Raw genomic sequence first — 18,497 nt, forward strand, 5'->3', positions numbered from 1 at the left:
AAAAAAACTTTTTTTTATTACTATTATTATTTGTTATAATAAAAGGTTGCGTGTCGATTCAATAAAAAACCCACATAACACATATTTTAAAATATTACTTAATTCGCTGAAGCCTGTTTGTCTTGCATAATACACCGACCAATCGTCATCTGGCACAAGAAGTTCAAATATCATTGGACGGTTATTTATAAATAAATCATTTGAAAATTACATGGACAGACGAATTTACATTAAAGTGATCTGAATCTCCGTCGTTGACCTAATGGATGTTAATACAAACCAGCACCAAAAGTAGCATTAATGGTAAGTAGGCTATAGTATTTAAGTCACTTGTATTTAGTCTATATTGATACACCGTTTACCATTATGAAACTATCAGTTGGTTAAATGAAGCCCTGGCCTACTGCAGGCCTATTATGTGAAGTGTAGGCAGCCTGACAACACCACGCGAAATGGTGACTTTATTATTTTAACATTTTTGCACACACACACACACACACATTACTATTTTTTTTTTTTTTAAAGAAGTCCCTTATGCGCTATAAGCCTGCATTTATTTGATCAAAAATACAGAAAAAAACTACTATTTAAAATAATGGTTTTCTATTTTAATATACTTTAAAAATATAATTTATTTCTGTGATGCAAAGCACACACACACACACACACACACACACACACACACACACACACACACACACACACACACACATATATATATATATATATATATATATATATATATATATATATATATATATATATATATGCCCCTTTTTATATTTGAGCCCCTGCCCCTGAGGAACTCTCTGCACGTCCCTGGTAATGACAATCTTTCTTTATTACTTTATTTCTTTTGTAACTAATGTATGCACACCTTGGAGTAATTTCCTTTAATTTGCACTGATTGCTATGATTTGCATTGTTTAACCGACTGCAGAATGTGTTCTCACTGACCATGTGACTCCGACTCCAGCATACAGTTATATTCGGCCAATGGGGACGCATGGGACTGCGCGTCCCCGCTCAGACCGTGTGGAGAAGTTTACCGGTCCGGGTGCAAAGTCTCAAGTTTCGTTTAACTTCTCCTGGAGATTCACGAGCGTCTTTTATTCCATCCCCAGTCTATGGCGGCCGGTGTTTCTCTCTAATAAGCATGAATGAATGTTTCGCTGCGCTGAATTCTTTAGTGCGTCGCGCAACTGATAATTCGCGAGTTGCCAATAGCAACAGCATTTACGCGTTTATTTTCAACATTAATCTCTTGTTTATGACAAACGTTCACGCCATAGACATCTAAACCCGTTTTTGTATGTTATTTTAAAAGACTATTCACGAAGCTAAATATAATTTTATTTGCCGTTGAAGACAAAAATGGGTTTGGGACAGAACCGTGTGCGTTTGCTGTGTATGCTGTCTTTAACGCTTGTGTTTTTCATTGTTGAAGTTGTGGTAAGCAGGATAACAGCATCTCTCGCAATGCTGTCAGACTCTTTTCATATGCTGTCGGATGTAATAGCCTTGATAGTGGCTTTGATTGCCGTGAGTTTTGCGGAGACAACTCAAACCACAAGTAAAAACACGTTTGGATGGATCCGCGCTGAAGTGATGGGAGCGTTGGTGAACGCCGTGTTTTTGACGGCCCTCTGCTTCACTATTCTGCTGGAAGCCGTCGAGCGGTGCACGCTGCCTCACGAGATTGAGAATCCACGCGTGGTCATTTGGGTTGGCGTTGCTGGTCTACTGGTCAATGTACTTGGTCTTTTTCTGTTCCACGGACACGCAGGGTTTGGAGGGCACGGGCACTCTCATGGTGGTCACTCTCATCGGGGACACGGACACTCTCATGGTCACAACCCAAAAAGCAGTCATTATGAAAAAACAAATAAAGAGGAACACAATCTTATGATAAACAGCAGCAGTTCTCAAGGAGATCAAACTTCGGATCTGAAATCAGGTAGGTGTTCAAATAGAATTTACTTTTGTAAATAATAATAATAATATTTTTATTAAATATATGCTTTTCATTATAGGCTAATTGTATTTATACACTGCCCAGCCAAAAAAGAAAGAAAGAAAAAAGTCGCTGATTGGATTGAAATAAGCAAATGCTTAAGAGTCTAACTATGATTGGATCATTAATGCAGTGATTATTATGTTTCTAGCATGTTATATGTTTGGAAACAGTTCTTCTAACTGATGGAGTGGGTAGCTTTTCATTTCTTAATCAACCAAGGAAGACACATCATGGCAAATCAGCTCTTGATGGAAGTAACATCACAAGTTTATTTCCATTAAGAGGTGCATATATTTTTGGTCAAGATCTTGTATTGACAATGCAAGAGTTTAGCACTCTGTAAAGTCTCGTCCAGCACATCCCAAACGACTTTCAATGAATTTAAGGTCTGGACTCAAGAGGTGTGAAAATGATTATTCATGCTCCCTCCCAACCATTCTTTCTCAATTTTAGCCTGACGAATCTTGGCTTTGTCATCCTGGAACATGGCCATGATGATGTGTCTTCCTACATGATTGTTTAAAAAATTAAAATTTACACACTTCATCAATTAATGTTAAAAACAACTTTTTCCAAACATATAAAATGCTATAAACATAATAATCACTGCAATAATTATCTAATCATAACCTCTTAAGAATTTGCTTATTTAAATCCAAACAGCGACTTTTTTTTGTCATTTGTCATTACGGGCAGTGTAATATAATACATGTAAAATTAGGGTTCTCACAATCTTGGAAAACCTAGAAATATTGGGGAATTTTTTTACATTTTATTGTCATAAAAAACATGGGAATTAATAAAACCTAAACAAGATTCCCACAGTCCTGGAAAATCTTTAAATATCAAAAGTATGATTTCAAGGCCTGGAAGAGTCATCAAAATGTACAATATCTTAAAAAGCTTATTGAAATGTTTATAGTAAACATAAGTTTGTGTAGCTATTTTGTAGTTAAATCTGCACCACATCACACACAACTTGAAAAGTAATGGGAAAAACAAGAAAGCGTGGGAACCCTGAAATAAAAGTCAAGACATTTTCAATGCTATTGAATATTTTTAGTTGTTTTTGTAGTTGTTGCCTCTTTTGAGTGCAATTTCTATCAAATTATTATTCTTATTTATTTATTGTTAGAAAAAAGAAATGTATTGTTAAAAAATGATGATGAGCATATCAATTATAGCTTTGCATAATTTTTTTCAGCCACTTCTTTTTATGCACATATGTAAAATATTTTCCTCTTCGTCTGCGGTCTTCCTTTTTTAGACACCCTGAACATCAGAATGACGAACGGCTCATTGGAGGACCTGGATCACAGTTCTGACTCGCAGTTGAACATGCGTGGAGTGTTTCTGCACGTGCTTGGCGATGCATTAGGTTCCGTCATTGTGGTCGTCAACGCCTTGATTTTCACTTTTGTGTGGACGCCATGCCAAAGCGACGAAATCTGTTTCAACCCCTGCCGTAGCACCCACCTGACTGAACATCAACACGTTAATACCACAGTCCTGCTGAGCATCTCCAAACCGCACGACAGGACCCCAAGAACCGTATCTGTAGCCGGACCATGTTGGGTGCTTTATCTGGACCCAATGCTATGCCTAATAATGGTGTGCATTTTGCTCTACACAACTTTCCCTCTCCTAAAGGAGTCGGCTCTGATCCTCCTACAGACAGTACCCAAACAGATCGATATGCACAAGCTGAATGGGAAGCTACGGAGCCTGGATGGTGTTATAGCCGTTCATGAACTGCACATCTGGCAGCTGGCTGGGTCTCGCATTATTGCAACCGCTCACATCAAATGCGCAGATCCAGCTACTTACATGGAAATAGCCAAACGCATCAAAGACATTTTCCATGATGAAGACATCCATGCTACTACTGTTCAGCCAGAGTTTTCTTCCATTCCTGAAGGATCTGGTGACTCCCGGTGTGAGCTTTCCTGTCGAAGTCAATGCAAACCCAAACTATGTTGTAATCCGACTAAAAGGGCTAAGCCTGAGTCGGAGCTGGCCAAGATTAAAGAAAAGACCTGCAGGCATGCTGTCGGATGGGCTGGTCAGAAGGAAGTGGAGGAAACTGTACATAGTGCAGAGATGGAATCAACAGTTTAGGTGAAGAAGGACATTATATTGCATGAGTTGCACATGACCACTTGCTCACAGTCACAGGAAATGTGGGAGATGAGGGCAATTGTCTGGATTATTTCAAATCTTATTGCATATATGTCTCAGAGTGTTGGTTTGGTTGAACCCAACAACATTAGATTCCCAGCTGTGTTCTGTATATAAACATGATATATGAAAAACAGAATACAATTTTATTCATATTATGTTTGTTGGTTCTTATTGCTGGCTGGCTAGATAGATAGATAAATATTAAAGGGTACGTAATGTATTTACAAATAAAGACATATTGATGCATATTAATAGCAGATATTTATTTTTCATATGTATTTCACTATAATCTATTAATTTTAATGATCATGCACTTTTGCCAACCAATAGAGGCGTATAATATAGTGGCCAAAAGTGATTTCCGGAGGGGATTTGTTTTTAATGACTCTACAAGTTTGATTAAACCATCAAAATATGAGGAAAATATTGTATAATTTAAATATGAGAGTAGAACAAAATACTAAACTTGATTAAGATTAAGACTAAATTATTTGACAAAAAAGGGGGTAAACTATAGCGTTTTTTTTCTATGCATAGAAAAGCAAAAAGCTCACTGGAAAAAGCATCCATCAACTACAACATAATCAGTTATTAATATTTAGTTTGTTCTCTCTTGTTTTTGCATGTGTTCATAATTGCTTTATATGACAGCCTGAACAAAAATAATGCCCTTATTTAGCATGTTTCATTGCGTTATCCCAAATACTACGCAATATGCTTACAAAATCTTAAGAATTTTTTTGATAAATTAAGCAAATAGTGAAGGTCAATTTGTCTAGGCCGAACATCACTTTTGGCCACAACACTGTACATGCTGCTAAAATGACAATAAAAGATTCAAGTTAGATGTCTATTGTGGCATTGTGAACATTTTGAAACATATTTGTGGATTGTTTTTAAAATAAATAATCCACATACCCAAATATATAATGCTGTATTATATTTTTTAACTTATTTTATTTTCTGCTTTTATCTTCTCCTCAAGAAAATGATTACATTTCTAAAGACTATTAAACTCCTCAAGAAAGATTATTATTAAAGTATACATGAATATTATAGGATGCATGTTTTTTTTTGTCATGCTGCAAAAGGAACCTAATATTCTATTATTTGGTTGATGAGTCATGCATGTTAATGTGTTTGATGTAAAGTCGTCATTAAATGAAAGTTGCGTAATTTCTTCATATATCTTCATATAGATATATCCAAATGAAACGGCTTCTCGAACAAGAAAAGATTTGATTTTGTCAGTCAGAAATTGATTGGATGGTTGGATCGTTGTGGTTTCCTATTGGTCGATCTCATGTGAGTGACAGGTTGCCCCGCCCTCACACCAGTGAACACGTCATCAGAGAAGAGATTTTGCTGCAAGAGGGAGGTTTTTTTTAAATTAAAAATTAAGAGGGCACATGAATTAAAAAACATTATGATATTCACAGATAAATAATTTATTAGAAATGCAATATTCCGTTAAAAAAGTCAATTTTGATTTCATGGTGACTTTAAACAGATGCAGCTGTCCTCTCACACAAAATGGCAGCTTGTTCCTTGCACAGCTGTACAAACAGATAATGTCTTGAATGGACCTTGGAACTACACTCGCACATGAGCACACAATCACTGTGATAAGTATTTAGTGACTATGTTGAATTCTTTAAATAGATGTCTACTCTTGTATGGCCATATGATGGATCAGGGGATGTTTGTTGTGAAACAACAGTATTGGGATAAGGGTGGGGAGCACTTAATGAGGACAGTGTGATGCAATCAGTAAAGCAGTGTATGGGGCCCTGTTTCAAAACAATGGAGAATGGTTCTTATTCAGTCATTGCACAGTCTTCAAATCAATTCCCTAGGATAAGAGACCTGATGCGTGTCTACTATTGTAACAATTAATAATTGATTGACCGTTATTGACAGTTATTCAGCAATCACAAATTTAGCAGTATTGCTGTAAATCCGTGAGGAGTTTTTTTGCTTTTTAAGTAGGTTAAATGTGGAAAAGTTCAGTTAAAGCCACTGGCTGTTGGACTGAGAGTATGATGAAGGGGCTGGGGATGACAGAGCTTATCATGTGAGAATGGTCCCGAGTTCAGATGGAACGTACAAGGAAAGTACAAGGCTTACAATGAGACCACTGTAACACACAAGAACAAAATATAAAGATGAAAATCTGCCAGAACATAGTTCAGTAATATATTATTATTTATATTGCTTCCCAGTTAACACTCAACATACAAGCTGGTCATCTTTTGGTTATATGAACTTATTGTTAACATACAGGGGTTGGAAAATGAAACTTAAACACTTGGTTTTAGACCACAATAATTTGTTAGTATGGTGATACATAATTCGTCTTGGGGATGACAGATACAAGTCACTCACAGTGTCCAGAGGGATTTTGAGCCATACCTCTTCCAGAACAATAATGGCAGGTCACAATGTGATGCTGGTGGAGGAAAATGTTTCCTGACTTGCTCCTCCAAAATACCCTAAAGTGGCTCAAAAATATTTAGATCTGCTGAATGTGCAGGCCATGGGAGATGTTCAACTTCACTTTCATTAAACCATTCTGTCACAAAGTTGTGTTGTGTGTATTGCTACATTATCATGCTGATATACGACACCCCCTTCGGGTACAGTGTTTGAATCATTGGTGCATATGTTCCTCCAGAATGGTTCGGTTGTCCCTAAAGTCCCTAGGGAATGCCATGATACTGCAGCCCAAACCAGTATTGATCCACCCCGTGCTTCACTCTGGACAGCAACAGTCCGGACTCTTTGGGGCTTCACCACACCATAACTGCATGGATATGGGAAAGACCGTGAAGCATCACGTCACCAGTGAACAATACATGTTTCACATGTTTCCACAGCCCAAGATTTGCACAGTTGGCGCCAATGAAACTGACATTTGGCTTTGGCATGAGTGACCGGTTTGGCTATAGCAGCCCGACTATGAATATTGACTTGTGGAAACAGGAAAGTTGAGGTGCGCATTTAATTCTGCAGTGAGTTGTGTGTGTGTGGATACAATCTGTGAATTGAGCGGTAAAAGCCTAAATTAAAACTCTTCATCATAAGCGATCGAGTCTCTTTAGAAAATTTGGAATAAACCACTCGATTCATATGGATTAGATTTACGATCTCTTCATGAACTTTTTGAAGGGTCAAAGTGGTAGTTGCGTAGCTGTAAATGGAGGGACAGAAAGCTCTCAGATTTCATCAAAAAGATCTTCATTTGTGTTCTGAAGATGAACGAAAATCTATCGGTTTGGAACGACATGAAGCCAGGTGAGTAATTAATGACAGAATTTTCATTTTTGGGTGAACTATCCCTTTAATGCAAACGATTTTGTTGCATGTTTGCCATCTTGTGGATGCATATTACATTGCAGGTTTGCAAACAACTGTGGTGATGTTTATAGAATTGCAACTGATTGCATATCATGGTTAATTTATTTGACTTCAAATAAAATAAAAGCTAGGCTAACTGAAATAAAATAAGATAAAAAAACTTATTTTAGTTTCTTTTTAGTTATTTAATGTCTTATGTTCATGTTTTAACTTGAAAAATAAACTAAAATGAAAACGGATTTTTTATTTATTTACATAAAGCATTTTAAAAACAAAAACAAATAAAACAAATGCAGTGCAACCAAGATGGTAGGCTGTATATAACGTACTGTATGTAAACATGTAAAGGGGTCCAAAATGCTTGTTGCCAAGTTTATCTAATTTGATGCAAAATTATATTTTTAGCATAACAAATTCAGTAAAAAGTTTAATGGAAAATGTACATACATACACTTCTAAATGTGTCTGTATTTTGCTTATCCAGTATGATTTGAGAAGCTTGGAATATATAGGCAATTTTAGAGAAATATACACATTTTAGAAATATATATATTATCCACCCATTCCCAAACCACTCATTCTTCTATAAATAGCCTATAATAATGTATGTAATTAATAAAAATACATATTTTTTTTATTCTTCTTCTTATTTCTAGGTTTAACTGAAACACAATACAACAGAGGTTCAAAGGTTTATCAATTATTTTTTATTTCATAATATAATGATTTATTATCTGATGCGGTCTTGTATAAAGTTGGTGGTGGATTGGATGTGTTCAGCAGGTCTCTGGCAGTACAGAAGTGAAATACTCCTCCTCCTCCAGTCTTCCGCCTGCTGTCTGTCATTACACACATTGACCTCCAAACATGGCCGGCGTACGAGCCCTCGGTTCCCTCTCCAGACTCACAACCAGAAGATATACCCTGTTTCCAGGTACTTCACACCTCTACAATCTTTCCTTAAATGACTTTACATCCCTATTGCATTTCGCTTTAACACTTGCGTAAATAAACTACTGTGGGGAGTCATCACCAGTCACACTTCACTGAAGTAGCTTAGCTCACCTGCTAATTAACTCAAGGTCTAGTGATCAATGTTTTGTGACTGTTTTAAGTTTCAAGCGCGTGCAGTTTACTTTATTGCGCGCGCAACGAAACGCGCTCGTCTATCAATGCTGTTTTAATTTTATTTATTTATTAGCAGTAGAGTTAACGCAGTGACATGTTGTCCCCATTCAATAAAGATTGCTAATGCTGGCCATGATCTTATAACGCTTGAAGAAAAATAATTAAGAAGTATTTGGTTTATATAATATATTTTAACGTTTTTAATAATCGCTAACATAGCTGTTGTCTCTGCAGTTGAAAACTGGTTTAATCGAGGTCAGTTTAATGATATCTGGTAGCTAATACATCTGCATGATCTATAAGGATTATTGTTAAATTATGGCCAATATGTCAGATTTGTTAACAGAGAGGCTTTGTATCAGTTCTTTATGTTTTCATCATTTGAGAGGTGTATGATATTATCGTTATGGTTGTAGTGTAGGTTAAGAGGAAACTAGGTTAAAGTTCATCTGTGGCTGTACTACTGGAGTCATGTCCTCTACAGGCCTGTCTACATTCTGCTGTGTGTAATATATCTTCACTGTCGTCCAACTTAGCCTGATATGACCCTCACTGGTCAGAGATCGTTTTATATTAGGTATTAGCCTATGACTTGAGTCCATTTCTGTGATTGTATATTTCACATTACTATTAACTTTTCTTTCCCCACCCAATAAAGGTGTCAGCAGGCGGACCTTTAAAGTTGCTGCTTGTATGATGGGTAAAATATTTTTATTTTTACATTAACTGAAAGTTCTTATACTGTGTCTGTGTGTATGTATATATATATATATATATTAGTGTGTTATGTTTTTTATGATGTCAATTATTTAATGTATTGCATGCTTTTTTATTTTCTATGTCTTTTCAATGTTTCCTCAGCTCGTACACACGTGAACTATGAGGTCAAGGGAGATGTAGCTGTGATCCGTGTGAATGATCCCAATGCAAAGGTAATGTTTGTCTCTGCAGGCACGTTAATGCATTCAAATTATATCATAATATTTCATAATGTGTATTTTGCAATGTCTAGGTCAACACACTGTCTATTCAAATGCAAAGGGAGATGACAGAAGTTATGGATGAGATTTTGGGAAACAATGCTGTCCAGGGTGTTGTTCTCATCTCATCCAAACCCGGCAGCTTCATCGCAGGGGCAGACATAAAGTCAGTATCAGAATTCGGAAACTCTTCAGTTTAGGGTCCAAATCTCATTATTAACTTGTTGCTTATTGGCATGCATATTGCTAGAATATTGGTAGTTTATTAGTACTTATAAAATACATATTAATGAATGTCATATTCCATATCCCTTAATCCACACAATACCTAAACTTAACTACCTTACTAACTATTAATAAGCAGTAATTTGGAGTTTGAGGCAAAAAGTCATAGTTATTCGTTCGTTAATAGTGAGAATTTGACCCTAAACTACAGTGTGACCCAGAATTCATAATGTGTTTATTATTGGTGGTTATGGTGATCGTTCTCAAATACAGTGCTGATATCTTACCTGTTCTTTTTCTGTACCATGTATTTAGCATGATTCAGGCCTGTAAGACTGCAGAGGAGGTCACCGGCCTTTCTCAGGAGGGCCAGAGGATGTTTGAGAAGATTGAGAAATCTCCTAAGCCCATTGTCGCTGCCATTAATGGATCGTGTCTTGGTGGAGGCTTAGAGGTACTGCGTTCATGTCACAATTTTTTCCACCCACAAGGCGAGCATAGGATTACGGTAAAATTTCTGATCTGATTTTAAAGTGCCCCTATTATACTATTTTAAAGGCTCTTTGTTTTGAAGGTCTTCTACAATAGTTTTACATACCGTATATCCAAGGTTAAAAATAAATTTGCAGCATTACTTATTCTCTCACAGTGTCTGAAACAGCTTGATAAAGGATAAAGTCTTTTTAAACCCCTCCTTTCTGCGAATTCGTACACATTCGTTTTGTTAGTTTATATAGAAAATATATCTGACTATAGATATATCTGACTATTATAAACTGTGAATGATATACTTCAATAACTTAAATTAAACAATACATTCGCCAAAATTCAACACAAAAATTTTGCATTTAGTTTTACAGAAAATACAAAGTTGATATTGTGTTTTATGTGTTTGTAGTTTGCCATTGCCTGTCAGTACAGAATAGCCACCAAGAGTAAGAAGACGGTTCTGGGCGTACCCGAGGTCATGCTCGGCCTTCTGCCTGGAGCTGGAGGAACACAGAGACTGCCCAAAATGGTCCGTAATATGCCACAGACACGTTCAATAATTATTCTTTTAATTGAATCTTCACAACTGAAGCGTGGTTGTTTTTACACCTTTGCTTTTATGTAGCTTGGTCTTCCCAGTGCTTTTGATATGATGCTAACAGGAAGGAACATCCGTCCAGATAAAGCCAAGAAAATGGGCCTGGTTGACCAGCTGGTGGATACACTTGGTAAAACACTTTCTGTGTATTGCATTTGTGTGTGTATGTTTAAAACATAGGAAAAAAAAAAATCAGGATTCTTTGATGAATATAAGTGTTCAAAAGAACAGAATTTACCGGTATTTGAAATGTATATATTTTTTTTGTTATAACAAAAGTCTTGTCACTTTTAAACAATTTATTGTACCCTTGCTGAATAAAAGTATTAATTTCTTAAAAATAAAACCAGGACCTGGACTGAAGAGTCCAGAGGAGAGGACTATTGAATACTTGGAGGAAGTGGCTGTGGAGGCTGCCAGAGGCCTTGCTAACAAGAAAATCTCACTAACCAAAGAAAAGGGCTTGATGCAGAGTGAGTATTTGCAATGGTCGAATATTAGACGGTTGTAGATTCAAAATAATTTAGGCTTTTGCAAGATTTATATTTATCATCTTAATCAGTGTTGCTTGCGTTTATATAGCATACTTTTGCTTTATTGCTTTAATTAGTTAATTTTTTTCCTTGCAGAAATTCAAGACTACATCATGAGTTATCCGTTTGTGAGACAACAGATCTACAAGACAGTTGAGAAGAAGGTCATGAAACAGACCAAGGGACTGTACCCTGCGCCACTGAAAATAATTGAGGTTTGATACTGTGCTCAGTGGAGTTATCATAACTCATAGTAGAAATCGCTTATATTGAGTTGATACCTGTTTGTTTTCTCTTTCAGAGTGTGAAGGCTGGTGTTGAACAGGGTCTGACTGCAGGTTACCTGGCTGAGGCACAGGTGCTGTGAAAATATGTAAACTGTATTATCGTACAATAAGACACAATCATGCAACTAGGGCTGCTCCCAACCGAAGAGTTTTGCAGTTGACTCGTAGTCGATCATTTAAGCCAAGTAGTCAACTAGTTGCGCATTTATGATATTAATTTATTTACTAAAATATACACTTACCGGCCACTTTATTAGGCTAGTACCGGGTTGGAACCCCTTTTGCCTTCAGAACTGCCTTAATTCTTCGTAGTGTAGATTCATCAAGGTGCTGGAAACATTCCTCAGAGATTTTGGTCCATATTGACATTATAGCATTACGCATATTTGTCGGATTCTGTACGTTTTCCGTTATCTAAACGGCCCCCAAGGCTCTTCCCATCGACTAAGGTTTGGTCGACTATTAGAACACTTTGAACACTCGATCTAATTCTGAATTATTCCACTTGAGTACACTTGGAATCTCTTGTTTTCCTCGTCAAATCCTCACTTGCATCTCTGATCTGGTGAACTTAAACTTTTTAAAAAGAAAGCATTTCGAATGATCTGCTAATATTAATTTAATAATAATATTTGGTAACTGCGAAGGATAATGTTATGCGTGTAGCATAATAATCTAATCATGCACTTTTTATTTCCATTACAGAATTTTGGCAAGTTAGCCATGACCTCTGAGAGCAAAGCACTTATTGGCCTTTACTACGGTCAGGTCGCATGCAAAAAGAATCGATTCGGAACCCCTGAAAAGGAAGTAAAGTATGTATTTTCTTTGTCTTTTACTATATGCAAGTTTATGAGGGAAATGTACAGTTACTGCAATTTATAAGCAGCAACTTAAGTGTAACATATATTTCCTGTAGAACAGTAAATAATTTTTCTTGCATATTGATTTTCTATTTTTAGAACACTTGCTGTCTTGGGAGCGGGTTTGATGGGTGCTGGCGTTGTTCAAGTGTCTGTAGATAAAGGCGCTCACATTATTCTCAAGGACACCACACTGCAGGGACTCAGTCGTGGAGAGCAGCAGGTCTATAAAGGGTGAGTATTACACGTACTGAAACTAGAGCTGCGTGACAATGATTCGGTAGCAATCAAAATAGAGTAAATCATCTTTTAAAAGTAAATTGACACTTCAAATAAAGATTGTAGTTGGTGTAGGTGGCGACAAGTGACTGTTAAAAAATATTTGTAATTGAATCATTCATTCAAGAGATTTGTTCAAAAATGCTGATTCATCTAGTTATAATACAAGTGTATTCTTTGTGAGTCACTGAATCATTCAGTCAAACAGTTTTGTTATTTTTGTTTATTCACTCAAATTAATGAAACATTTTTAAATAGACTGCAGCAATTCATATTTTGTCAGAACCTCTAGTAAAATTGTATTACATGTTGTCTATTCAGAATTGTGGGAGAATCGTGATCTCTATTTTAAACAGAAACATTGTGATTCTCAATTTATCCAGAATCATGCAGCTCTATCTCTAACGTTTACACGACACAACTTTGTATGCGTTTTGGCTGTTCATTTATACAACAATGGCGTTTTGAGGGCCTGAAAACGCAAACTTCAGAAAACGGGTTTCAAAGTGCAAGCTTTCAAAAACCAGACCGTTATCGTCTCTGTGTAAACTATAAAAATGCAAATTTGTGAAAATGGTGACGTCATTCATATGCGGATTGCATGTTCAGTTTATAGCCGCGTAGTGTTTCTTTACAAAGTGACATCGATACAGAATACAGCGTTTTTGTGGATCCGTGTGAACGGGGATCATTTTGACGACTGTTGTCATCTGTATGCAAAAAAACCCAAAGGAAAAACGTTTCCATTTTTAGTACATCATTGTCATGTGCCATTGTCAACATGCCCTGAAATAATAGATAAAAAATGACAAATAGACCAAACCGTAACCAAAGTTAAAGCTGCTTTGATGTTTTTCCTCTATTATTTATTTTTATGTATTGTATGTTTTTATCTATTTTTTTATTTTATTTTACTTTTTTATTTTAATTACGGTACTTTTTTTTTTTCAGACTAAATGACAAAACTAAGAAGAAGAACATAACATCATTCGAAAGGGACAGTTTTTTGTCCAACCTAACGGGACAGCTAGACTACAATGGCTTTAATAAAGCCGACATGGTCATTGAAGCCGTTTTTGAGGATCTGAGCATCAAGCACAAAGTCCTAAAAGAAGTCGAAGCAGTAAGTTAATGTTAAACAAGATCGAGATTTCAAACTCTCTTAAATAAATAAAAAACTTTTGATGCCGACACATTTTGTCATTGCAGGTGATTCCTCCACATTGTATATTTGCTACCAACACATCTGCTTTACCAATCAAAGATATTGCAGCTGTGAGCAAGCGACCTGATAAGGTAAGACACTTTTAATGACTTCTTGAGCAGCATGTGAGAGAGTTTGAGATCATCTCAAATGTGTTACTGTGTTTTGTTTCAGGTAATTGGAATGCACTACTTTTCTCCAGTTGACAAGATGCAGCTGCTGGAAATCATCACCACTGATAAAACCTCCAAGGACACAACAGCCTCAGCGGTGGCGGTCGGCCTGAAGCAAGGCAAAGTTATTATCGTCGTTGGGGTGAGACACTGCAAATTCTTCCATCAATCCAGAATAAACGTTTTACAGATCTACAATGGAATGGCTAATTGCAATGTTTGTCTTCAGGACGGACCAGGATTCTACACAACCAGATGTTTAGCTCCCATGTTAGCTGAGGCAGTGCGTGTATTGCAGGTTTGTGTGTTTCCCTTTGAATTATTAATTTATTCACATCTGTTGTAAATGTGTTATGTGCAAAAATCAGCTATGGTGATGTTCTTTATAGAAACACAGCTGATATACAGAACATGGTTTTATTCTCTGCATACAGGAAGGTGTAGACCCCAAGAAGCTTGACTCCCTGACTACAGGTTTTGGCTTCCCTGTGGGTGCTGCTACCCTGGCTGATGAAGTGGGCATTGATGTGGCAGCTCATGTGGCCGAAGACCTCGGCAAGGCCTTCGGCTCCAGATTTGGAGGGGGAAATATTGAGGTCTTGAAGACCATGGTGGAAAAAGGATTCAAAGGTACATTCTTTATCTTAAGCAAAAGCACACTTCAGTTTGGACGCATATGTGTACAGCCATGTTCAGTATAATTGCCATACAATATTTCTTCTCAATTCACAATTTAGGCCGGAAGTCGGGCAAGGGCTGCTACATCTACCAGCCAGGACTTAAAAGCAGAGATGTGAACCCAGAAGTTCTGGAGATTTTGGAAACATTCAAGCTGGCGCAAAATGCTGCAGTGTAAGTTGTATTTTAATTCGTAAAATGACTTCTCATCAGGACAAAAGCAGTGTTATTGTTTTGTAGTAGGATAATGCATAGTTTATCATATAGTAAACAGTATTTCTGCTCAATCATCACTGGTTCTTTCTGTCGCTCCACCCAGATCTTCAGACTCAGATATACAGTACAGGCTGGTGTCTCGTTTTGTGAATGAGGCTGTTCTGTGTCTACAAGAGGGCATCCTTGCCAATCCAGTGGAGGGTGACATTGGGGCAGTGTTCGGTCTTGGCTTTCCACCCTGCCTTGGAGGTGAGATTCTAATATCTTGATTTACTCTTTGGATTTTTTCTTTAACTTTTCCTTTAAAAACGGTCATTTTCAGATTAAAGGTGCTATACTGTATGTATTTGTTTTGACTGTACTAAAGCATAAACATACCATAATATGTTTGCAGATATTTAAGAAACATTGTAAGTTCACATATTCTATGAAAAACAATGTTACAGCCAGTTATGTCTGTTTTTGTTTTGGACCGTGTGACCCCGCCCACCGCCAATTTACCCAATTAAGTGCAACAGTGCCCGCCCCCTTTTTCAGAGGCGCTGGTTCCAAGTTTTTTTTTTTTATTAGTTTTTCCCATAGGGATTTTAAAATAGTCTTTGTTAGAGTTATATGACATGAGCCAAGTCAGTCAGCTACAACGTAAATCCCAACATTACAAACTTTGATTTGAAGCAAAAAGTGTATGAAAATCTAACAAAAAAAACAAAGGTACAAGACTGTGAACTTAACGGCTTTAGTAAGGGAAATAACTACAATCCCATTAAGCACTGCAAACAGAATAATTGAATTAAAAATGACAAATAAATAAATATAAATCAACGTTTGTACATTTTTCGTTTTTTTTATGTATGAAAACAGTATATTTTAAGTTTATTGCAAAATATGCATATTTATACACCAGAATTTCAGTATTTTGAGAGCACATGGAGATTGACTTGATTACTTAATTCGCAGTGTGCTTCATGGGAGTGGGTGGAGCTAAAGAGCTATTTCGGAGCATGTTGCTTTTTTCGACTGGAGTAATTTTCTGCACAGCAACACAATTATTTAAAAAAATACGCTAAAATAATGTGGGCTGATGTGTACCATGGATTAACAACCGCACAGTAGGTCTGTCTCTAAATATTTATAAGTTATCGTTCAAAATCGATTTCATTATAGAGAACCCAACTGTTGCACTCTATAGTACTTCGACACCCCGGGTTGCCAGTTGGCGCAAAACGCTGCATATTGCAGTCATGGAAGCCAGCAAACGAACTTGGTCAGAGATCGTAGATTCTGCGGCGGGGAAAATGACTCTATCCAATATTTTGAATTTGGACTGCAGTACCCATTTTAACCACTAGCTGTCAATATATTACATACTGCACCTTTTAAGGTATATCAGCATTCAGTCATTTCATTATGTGAATTGTCAATGCAGGGCCCTTCAGGTTTGTGGACTGCTTTGGTGCAGACAAACTTGTGGAGAAGATGAGAAGGTTTGAGGAGGTCTATGGAAACCAGTTTACTCCCTGTCAGCTGCTGCTTGATCACGCCAAGGATCCAAGCAAGAAATTCCACAAGTGACTTCAGCCGTCATGTGCCATTACGACTTCATAGAAGTTTCAGAGATTTACGTGAAAAACAAGCGATCGATTGTGCACTTAAAGCAAGAGTTCAGAATGTCAAGGGCCTTTTTGTTTCCTTGTCAAGGAAATAACAATTTCCCCCCCGTAAGATGCTATGTACATGACTAATATTCAGGTAGACTTTGGCCAAGTGATAGCCTTCAACTAAATTAAACTATTTAGTTTTTGGGTTGTGTTTGTATATTAATGAACTCTTTAGGTGAAATTGTTTTCTAATGGTTGTGTACAAATAAAATGTACAGGCAGAGACATCAGGCATGTTCCATTACAGCCCGGGTGTCAAAAGAAAAACCCTAATGTATAGTCCAAAAGCACTTGTCTGTAAAATAATATTTCATTTCAGCGAGCTTCTGTACTTATACTCAATCTCTCTCTCTCTGGACATAGAAAGTGGCCTCAGAAAAAAAAAAAATATCATTGAATTAAATGAAATGTTTAAATCTTCTGTGATTTATGGTGTTTTTATTGACTATTGTACATCAACGTCTCACCTAACAGTTATTGTTCGTTTGTAGTTTACCCCTAGACTATGAATAAGGAACGTAACAATTGGGTCTTTCTGATGTAAGACTTATTTAGATGTTCAGAGCTGTTATGATGCGTTTCAAATAGGATCATAATATGTACGACCTACTGTACCAAAATGTGTATGAAACGTATAATCATTTTATAATGGCAAAGCTACAAGTTTGATGCAATTATATTAAAATAGGATGTATATTAAAATATACATTTTGATATTCGGTTCAATTTATAGTGACTTTAAATTAAATGTTCTCATACTGTTTTTTGTTGTAATATTCGTCTATTATTGTAGTATAATCTGTCTGTCTTTCCTACAGACTTTCCTAAATGCAATAAGCTAAATTGAGTAAAAAGGCCATTGTTATTGATGGGCTATTATTAGCTTTCTCTTATGGAGAGAAAACTGAATCTCCTACTGGGGGCGCTCAGTGGATCAATCAAATTAATTCTAAATACATAAATGAAATCTACACCCAATCTGGAAATATTCGTTAATTAAAATAAGTAATCAACTTGAAGTTGTTTATTTTGTGATAATTACCAGCTGACTGTACAATATTCCACTTATTACACTGCTACTTACCAAACAAATATAATTATTGGCCAGTGATATTTTAGTTATCTATATACTATTATCGTTTTTATTCATATTTTTATATTGTTTTTTATTTTTAGGAATTCTAGGTCAAATTATTTTATTTTGATTATTTTATTAGGCAACATTTCTAATTTTCAGATTTTAAAACTTGAATATTCATATTTTATTTCATCTATTTCAATTAACAACTAAATATTTTTTTTACTATAGTTTTAGTGAAAAGTAACAACACGTATAAAATATCGATTTTATTTGAAATGTTACATTTTTAACAATAGGCTATTACTACAATATTCATATTTATATTACCTACATTGACCTCCAATGCTGTTTTGACTCCTAAGGTGTTCATATAAAAAGAGAGAAACGAGAATTGATTTATGAAAGAAATGAGAATAGCACCTATAATCAAAATATTATACATTTTCTATATTGATTTAAATGTGTTGATTTAGTTTAATCAAGACTTTGATGTAGTAAACTGATTTAATTCATTATTCATATGTATTTCTCCTTATTTTTAATAAAATAA

General features: G+C 36.1%; 2 protein-coding genes across 2 annotated transcripts; both read left to right on the forward strand.

The window, feature by feature from the left end:
- The first annotated feature begins 1,014 nt into the window (after positions 1-1,014).
- Positions 1,015-5,262, forward strand: slc30a1b (solute carrier family 30 member 1b). The gene is made up of 2 exons (XM_079633491.1): positions 1,015-1,957; positions 3,285-5,262. The coding sequence occupies exons 1-2, from the start codon at positions 1,375-1,377 to the stop codon at positions 4,133-4,135; spliced, it is 1,434 nt and encodes a 477-aa protein (XP_079489617.1). The 5' UTR covers positions 1,015-1,374; the 3' UTR covers positions 4,136-5,262.
- A 3,079-nt stretch (positions 5,263-8,341) lies between these two features.
- hadhab (hydroxyacyl-CoA dehydrogenase trifunctional multienzyme complex subunit alpha b) lies at positions 8,342-17,292 on the forward strand. Its single transcript, XM_079631970.1, has 20 exons — positions 8,342-8,489; positions 9,342-9,383; positions 9,545-9,615; positions 9,696-9,829; positions 10,204-10,342; positions 10,787-10,906; positions 11,003-11,105; positions 11,326-11,448; positions 11,605-11,723; positions 11,810-11,866; positions 12,501-12,610; positions 12,758-12,892; positions 13,889-14,060; positions 14,147-14,233; positions 14,316-14,456; positions 14,544-14,612; positions 14,749-14,944; positions 15,052-15,166; positions 15,312-15,457; positions 16,635-17,292. Exons 1-20 carry the CDS (start codon positions 8,423-8,425, stop codon positions 16,778-16,780), a joined length of 2,292 nt encoding a protein of 763 aa, XP_079488096.1. The 5' UTR covers positions 8,342-8,422; the 3' UTR covers positions 16,781-17,292.
- Positions 17,293-18,497: the final 1,205 nt, after the last annotated feature.

This window comes from Phoxinus phoxinus (genome assembly GCF_949152265.1).
Source record: "Phoxinus phoxinus genome assembly, chromosome: 13".
NCBI classification, from domain to species: Eukaryota; Metazoa; Chordata; class Actinopteri; order Cypriniformes; family Leuciscidae; genus Phoxinus; species Phoxinus phoxinus.

Excerpts from the sequence above, each read along its gene's own strand:
- slc30a1b (XM_079633491.1), top strand. The coding sequence starts at position 1,375 with ATGGGTTTGGGACAGAACCGTGTGCGTTTGCTGTGTATGCTGTCTTTA. Across the intron at positions 1,958-3,284 it reads AACTTCGGATCTGAAATCAG|ACACCCTGAACATCAGAATG; the intron begins GTAGGTGTTCAA and ends TTCCTTTTTTAG.
- hadhab (XM_079631970.1), top strand. The coding sequence starts at position 8,423 with ATGGCCGGCGTACGAGCCCTCGGTTCCCTCTCCAGACTCACAACCAGA. Across the intron at positions 9,384-9,544 it reads AGTTGCTGCTTGTATGATGG|CTCGTACACACGTGAACTAT; the intron begins GTAAAATATTTT and ends ATGTTTCCTCAG. Across the intron at positions 15,458-16,634 it reads CTTTCCACCCTGCCTTGGAG|GGCCCTTCAGGTTTGTGGAC; the intron begins GTGAGATTCTAA and ends TTGTCAATGCAG.